The 7,749-nt window shown below is 41.0% G+C and overlaps 1 protein-coding gene across 1 annotated transcript; it reads left to right on the top strand.

Annotated features, from left to right (window-relative positions):
• The first annotated feature begins 882 nt into the window (after positions 1-882).
• LOC116856849 (zinc finger protein 677-like) lies at positions 883-3,169 on the top strand. Its single transcript, XM_032840500.1, has one exon. It carries the CDS (start codon positions 963-965, stop codon positions 2,643-2,645), a length of 1,683 nt encoding a protein of 560 aa, XP_032696391.1. The 5' UTR covers positions 883-962; the 3' UTR covers positions 2,646-3,169.
• The last annotated feature ends 4,580 nt before the right edge of the window (positions 3,170-7,749 follow it).

The raw sequence follows: 7,749 nt of genomic DNA, 5'->3' as shown, positions 1-7,749 counted from the left end.
AAAGGGACATAAATGCCCCCCAAATCACAAAATTCTGTGATTCAATAGCAAAATGCACAGAACTGCATGTGATTCTTGCAAATAGTTACTGCATTTTTCATCATTTGTAACATCTGTAAATAGGATATTCACATGATCAATGGAGACCTCCGTGTTAATCGGCAATGTGACAGGTATGATTGTGTAAAAGTTATGCTCTGCTTCACTTTGAAAAGAACTTACCTAAGCAATTTAGATGATGGAAGGATAGATAAATGAAGAGAGAGAGAGGGAGAGAAGGAGAAAAAGAGACTGACTTCCCTTTTATCCACTTCAAGATTTGAAAAAAGCTTTAGGATGAAATCCTTTTTCTTTTTACTGAGCATGGAGTGATGAGAAGGGATGTGAAAGCAGCCTTTCTGGAGAAGAATACCAGCTGAACAATTGAGGCAAATATAATATAATCTTGAGCGAATAATCTCATCTTTCTGGGCCCAAGTTTCCATACCCACAAAAAGGAAAACAGGAATGCAAGCTGGTACAACCACTCTGGAAAACAGCATGGAGGTTCCTCAAAAGTTAAAAATAGAGCTACCCTACAACACAGCAATTGCACTAATAGGTATTTATTCAAAGGATACAAACATAGAGATTCAAAGGGGCACCTGCACCCCGATGTTCATAGTAGCAATGTCTACAATAGCCAAAATATGGAAAGAGCTCAGATGTCCATGGATAGATGAATGGGTAAAAAAGATGTGATACACACACACACACACACACACACACACAATGGAATATACATATGGAATATATAGAATGTGTATACATGAGTCCCCAGGCCTTCACCCCTGAGGTCTGGGGTCTCCACGCACATTCGAGGCCCTTCAACCACGCCTCCCACCACGGACTGATGTCTCAAGACCCATCTTGCTGGGAGAGAAGCCCAGAAGAGGGAGAAGAAGAAAGCCCAGGAGTCAGGAATGACTCTTTCTCAGGAATGGTTGACCTTCAGGGATGTGGCCATCGAATTCTCTCAGGAGGAGTGGGAGTGCCCAGGCCCTGCCCAGAGGGCCTTGTACAGGGACGTGATGGTGGAGAACTACCAGAACCTGGTCTCCCTGGAGATCTCTACTAGATGTATGAGCAAAGAATTACCACCAAAAGAAGACATTAATAATGGAGAATTATTCCAAACATTAATTTTGGAAAGACACATAATTCATAAGTTTAATGATTTTGATTTGAGGAGGGTCCAAGATGTAAACAAATTTGAGACTCAGTGGCTTTATGAAGGAAAAGGTTATGAAGACACTGCAACCCATTACAAAAATCTCACCTATAGAAAACATCAACAACATCATAAATTCTGTAATCATTTTCCTGTAAAGCATAATGTTTCCATAGGAAGAAGTACCTCTGAATATTACAAACATGATACGACGAATAAGGCACTGAAAAACAAGGCAGGCTCTTCAGGAAGCAAGTACAGAGACTGTTTGGACAATAAGCTTGGATTAAGCTTTCATTCACATCTGGCTGAGCTACAGAGATTTCAAACCCAAGAGGAAATTCATGAAAGTAATCAAGCTGAGAAGTCTACCAGAAAGACTTCAGTTTCACTTCAAAAAATTCCTTCTAGTGTCAAAACCAACATTTTTAATAATTATGGGAAGGTTCTTATGCATCCTTCATCACGGACACACCACCAGAGAGTACTCAATAGAGAAAATCCTTACAAATGTAATGAGTATGGGAAGGCTTTTAGCCATTGTTCAACCTTAGCTACTCATCAAAGAATTCATTCTGAGCAGAAACCTTACAAAAGTAACGAGTGTGGCAAAGCCTTTAAGAGGTTCTCAAACCATACAAGGCATCAGAGAATCCATACAGGAGAGAAAACATATAAATGTAATATCTGTGGTAAAGATTTTGCCACACGGTCACATCTCTGGGGTCATGAGCGAATTCATACAGGAGAGAAGCCTTACAAATGTAATGAGTGTGGCAAAGCCTTTTCTGATGGTTCATATCTTGCTCAACATAAGAATTTCCATTCCAGACAGAAACCTTACAAATGTAATCAATGTGGCAAGGATTTTGCCACACATTCACACCTTTGTATTCATAAGAGAATTCATACTAGAGAGAAACCATTTCGATGTAATGTATGTGGTAAGAATTTTATGATACCTTCACAGCTTTGGGGTCATGAGCGGATTCATACTGGAGAGAAGACTTATAAGTGTACTGAGTGTGGCAAAGCCTTTTCTAGTGGTTCAAATCTTGCTCAACATAAGAGAATCCATTCTGGAGAGAAACCTTACAAATGTAATCACTGTGGTAAGGATTTTACCACACGGTCATACCTTTGGAGTCATGAGAGAATTCATACTGGAGAGAAACCTTACAAATGTAATGAGTGTGGCAAAGCCTTTATCAGGAGTTCAAATCTTACTCAACATAAGAGAGTGCATGATGGGGAGAAACCCTATAAATGTAATGTATGTGACAAGGCCTTTAGTCAGAATGCAAGCCTCACTGTTCACCAAAGAATTCATACTGGGGAGAAACCTTATAAATGTCACGAATGTGGCAAAGCCTTTAAGCACTACTCAAGCATCAATAAACACCATAATACACATAGAGAGAAGATACAAATATAAAGTGGTAAGACCTTTATTAAATATTTATACCTTTGGAGTCATGAGAGAATTCATACCAGAGAGGAACCTTACAAATGTCACGAATATGGCAGATCCTTTAAGCGCTGTTCAAGCTTGAGTAGATACCAGAATATACATAGAGTGAAGATATAGATGTAAAGCCTGTGGTAAGGCTTTTGTTAAATATTCTCACCTTTGGAGTCATAAGGGAATTCATAGTGCAAAGAAACCTCACCAAAGAATGTAGCACAGCTTTCATGCCATGGCCTGTTCTCAGGATTCACCAAAGATTTCACGAGAAAACCCTACTAATATAATGAGTGCTGGTACGTTGGTTAAGCAATGTTAACCTGCAATGTACAATCAGAGACTTCTAGTAGTATGAACTAAGTCTAATTTTTGAAGATTAATTAAATCAAGTGTTAAACTCTGCAGGAAAATTAAAAGTCAAAATGTTTTAAAATTCATGAGATGAAGGGTGTCAAAGGAGCAGGGATATCTGTGGAACAACCTGTTTCAGCTTGTTCAGTCTATATGATTTTTTAATTTTCTGTTTCTTGATGAAATTATTTGATATGGACTTTGGACTCGTGATTGAAAATCTGTTAATGATATGTCTTCATTACAGACCTTTCATGAATTGCCACAAGTGTCTGTGATGGTTCCTTTTGTTTTAGTCCTAATGTAAATGGTATTTTGTCTTTAATTTTTACTTTGCTTGTTTATTTCTGGTACCTAGGAAGGCAGTTAACTTGTGATCGTTAACTTTGTATCCTCCTGCCTTGCTATCATACTGTATTTTATCTGCCATACTTTGGGCATCATAAAATTGTTCAATGCTATAGTGACAGGTGCCACTTTGTCTTGTTCCTGGAATAAAAAGAAAGGACTCTCTGTTACAGTACTAAAAAAAAAAAAAAAGAATGTGTATACATGTACACATATACATACAATGGAATATTACTCAGCCATCAAAAAGAATGAAATCTTTTGCAACAATGTGGATGGAACTAAGGGTTATTATACTAAGTGAAATAAGTCAATCAGAGAAAGACAATTATCATATGATTTCACTCATATGTGGAATTTAATTTAGGGGAAGCGAGGGAAAAAATAAGGTGAAATTAGAGAGGAAGAAGGACAAACTATAAAAGACGCTTAACTATAGGAAACAAACCTAGGGTTGCTGGAGGGGAAGTGAGTGGGGGGCGTGGGGTAACTGGGTGAAGGGCATAAAGGAGGGCATGTGATGTGATGAGCACTGGGTGTTATTGCAACTGATAAATCACTAAACTCTGCCCTGAAACTAATAATACACTATATGTTAATTAATTGATTTTTTTTTTTACAAACAGCAAAATGTTTTGTGAGGTTCTTTCTTCTCCCAAAAGCTCATGATTCTATGATATTAAAAATTATTCTGCAAATACCAAATCATATATGTGGTGTATATCCTTTATTACAACTGGGGGAAAAGGTGTGTAGGAGAGAAGGGGGTGGTGTGGAAATGTGCCAGCACCACAGACAGAGACCCAAAACAACCATAATTAATTGTCACAACGTGCTGTGTGGTCAAGGGCCAGATGAGCAACCCCTGTGATCCAGAAATCCAGAAATGGGATGGATTCCCCAGGACAGAAGAGTCTCAATGACAGAAAGAGACCATCTGGATGAGGAGGCTGGATGAAAACAGTCAGCATTCATTGGTCAGTTAACCGTTGCTCTTTAAACATAGAGAGAATAACCAAGGAGAGTGAATGAATTCATACTTGTGAAGCGTTGCGACCATACTTGGCACACAGTAAGTGATCCATAAATGCTAGATGTTAGTATTCGCAGCTGTACATACTGTATAATAGGTACGTTTCTAGGAATATTATGAAACTCAACCATCGTCCACAAATGCCTTGCTCCGTTGGTAAGGTAAGGTTTGGGAATATCGGAAAGTTCACTGACCCTTCCAAAAAGGAATTTGGACATTCCTTTTACTTCTTCAGCCTTTCCCAGGATAAGGGTGTCAAAAAGTGGACAGAAGAGGTGAGACGGTTCTAAGATTCTTCTCACTTAAATCCAAAGCTAAGGGCTTGCTCTTTGTGGAGCAAACCAAAGGGGGTGAGGAGGCACGAATGCTAAGAGGGTGTGTCCTGGGGGACTCTCGGGGACAACAGACGTGAGCCCCTGCTGTGATAGTCTGGAGGGTAACATATACCAGAAGGCTTCCAGGGACAATCCAGAGAAGAGATTTAGAGCCCAAAGTCTCACAGGAGGTAAATGGGTGTTCCCAGCCTGAGGCGGGCAGGGATTCCCCTTGTTCTGGCCCGAATTGCACCTGTGAGAGATACGTCCTGTAGTGTTACCTGTCAATGCGATGAGTGCTTGGAAGTGAACAGGAATGGCCCTGCCTGGGCCTCCGGAGGAACAGCTCCCAGATGCACCATATCCTCCAAGAACTGGATGGCTCCTGGGAAGCCTGAGCTGGATGGCCTCGCGCGGAAGTCATATATATACCTCGTAAAGTTAAATTATATTTCCAAGTGTCCTAAGGACATCATTCTCAATGATAAGCTGAATGATCCAAGGAAGTGAATAATCCTCTTGTATAGTCAGGTTAATTATCTGTTTTATTTATTGCTGTGAGTGCGGACTTTTCATATATTTTGGGGGGTTTTCCTATAGTAGCATATGGCTCTAAAAAGTGTCTCCAAAATTTAACGTGAGCCTCGATGTGTGATAAGTTCACATCCGTATCCCGACATCTAGACTAGTGCTTGGCACATAGGAGGCGCTCAATAAATCCTTGTGGAATGTTGTTTGAAAGGAAATAACCCTTTTCTCAGCCACAATGTGGCCCTTTAGGAAAACAATGGAACTGTAAGCCCAAAACTTCAAAGGATAGTCTGATAAGAAAAAATTTTAAAAATTCTAAAAAGACAAACAAGAAGTCCTAAGAAACATCTAATGATATAACAAAGAACGTAAAATGTCAGCCTTCACCTATTGGTAATTGTTCTAGCATACTCTGTCTCTGACTGAATGTTCCACAAACAAGCACTTAAGGTAATCTTCATCACAGGAGGTAGTTTGAAGAACTCAAAGCCACAACATGTTTCAAACAGCTGGGGAACAGCAGAAATGCTGTAGGAAAAAAAGACACAACATCCTGTGAGCTGGTGTTTTCGTGGAATTTGGAAATAAATGTCAAGCGATGGAACACAACCATTTATGAGGCACCAAATTAGATTCTTGGGTTGCTACAATTGTTCAGAGGACAGAACAAAGATTTCTAGATGTTATCTGGCAATGAATAGAGCTTTTGCTGGTGGGTGTTTGTCAGCTTGTAAAGGTAGCCAGATTCAGAATCACAGGTCATAAGGAAAGAGAAAATCTTCCCACGTGTGTATCATTCGTCCTACTCTTAAATATACATTTAAAATAAAAACTATCCTCACCTATTTCTTCATAATGAGACAGAAAATCTTTCTGATTTCTCAAACTCTGTTGAGTACAGGGCTAAGTAAGGACCGATTACTCATCGGTGCCTAGTGAATTCCTTCACACGCCCCCTACACACATACACAACCGCTGAGGCATTCACACGCTTTCCTCCCTACCTGTGGCTCATGCTTAGCCCTGGTTCTGGCCTGGTATCCTTTCTTCCCTCATCTGGTGACACGTGACATTTCACTGCACAGATGTAATGCCCTTTACAAAGTGTCATCTGATCTCAGTGACTTCCCTTCTTCCAAATGTATCAGTTTCTAAACATAACCTTTGCCCCTTCTGTTGATCCAAAGTACTACGATATCGAGTGGAAACTAACATGGGTAGAAATCCGATATCGAGTGGAAACTAACACGGTTTTGTGATTTCCCGCAGGCACCCAAGTCAGCAGTGACTTTTAGTTTTGTATTAGCCCCAAGTGTAGCAGAGACTGTCAGTATCTGGCCTTTGTCCCCTGGCCACTTCCCTACCTGATGTGAAAGATCTGAAGTCTGCTGAAAGCAAAGACCTGGGAGCGATGGTGGGTTCTTTGTTTCTGACGATGGCAGAGAGTCCCCTCACCTGACCCAGGCCAGAAGTCCAGAGAGTTAATGCCCCTGCACAAGCCCCCAGCAAGAAGTTCCATACAAATTTTTCTTTTCTTTTTTTTTTTAAAGATTTTATCTATGTGACAGACAGAGATCACAAGTAGGCAGAGAGCAGGCAGAAAGAGAAGCAGGCTCCCTGCTGAGCAGAGAGCCCGATGTGGGGCTCCATCCCAGGACCCTGGGACCATGACCTGAGCTGAAAGCAGAGGCTTTAACCCACTGAGCCACCCAGGCGCCCCCATAAAAATTTTTCTTAAAGAAGAACCTTTACCCCTTCATAATGGGACTTCCAACAGTATTAAACATTGTCATTTGTCCTCAATGAGATATTGACATGTCTTAAAGAAACAGGCACTGAAGCTGGAGTGATCTTTGGATAAAGCAGAACAGGGCTGGGACCTAAGGTTTAATTTATTTTTTTTTAAAGATTTATTTATTTGTTTGAGAGAGAGAGAGACAGGGAGACTTGATTTGATTTGATAGCCCCTCTCTCCGCCCTCCAGGACTGTGCTTGGACAGGATACTTTTTTAAATGACCAGACCAGGACACCTGGGTGGCTCAGTTGGTTAAGCATCAGCCTCCGGCTCAGGTCATGATCCAGGATCGAGCCCCGCATCCAGCTTCCCTGCTCAGCAGGCAAGTCTGCTGCTCCCTCTACCTTCCCCCCGTCTCGTGATCTCTTTCTCTCAAATAAATAAATAAAATCTTTAAAAAATAAAATAAAATGACCAGACCAAGCTCCTTCTGCGGGGTCTACATGGGGGCCAGGGGAAGCATGACCTTTGCCCCTATTCAGTGGATGATCAGTTCTTTCCAGATACTGTCCTGTGGTCTCCCATTCATCTGCACCTACTGTCCTACCCTTAGACTTTTCCTGGCAAGATCTAACAGCAGCCTCTAGGTTGCCAAATTCCACGGGGCACCTTAAAGCTCGTCCTACACAGTTCAAAGTGAGAGAGATAAATCCACTCCATTCCCCACGGGCCAGGAAATCAATGTCAGGACTGAAACAACC

Source organism: Lontra canadensis, unplaced genomic scaffold, assembly GCF_010015895.1.
Source record: "Lontra canadensis isolate GAN:19392208 unplaced genomic scaffold, GSC_riverotter_1.0 scaffold113, whole genome shotgun sequence".
NCBI lineage: Eukaryota > Metazoa > Chordata > Mammalia > Carnivora > Mustelidae > Lontra > Lontra canadensis.
Note: the sequence above shows the minus strand (reverse complement) of the source record. Positions and strands in the feature narration are given on the sequence as shown.

Bases quoted from the DNA above. Each gene is read 5' to 3' on its own strand.
- LOC116856849 (XM_032840500.1), top strand. From the start codon at position 963: ATGACTCTTTCTCAGGAATGGTTGACCTTCAGGGATGTGGCCATCGAA.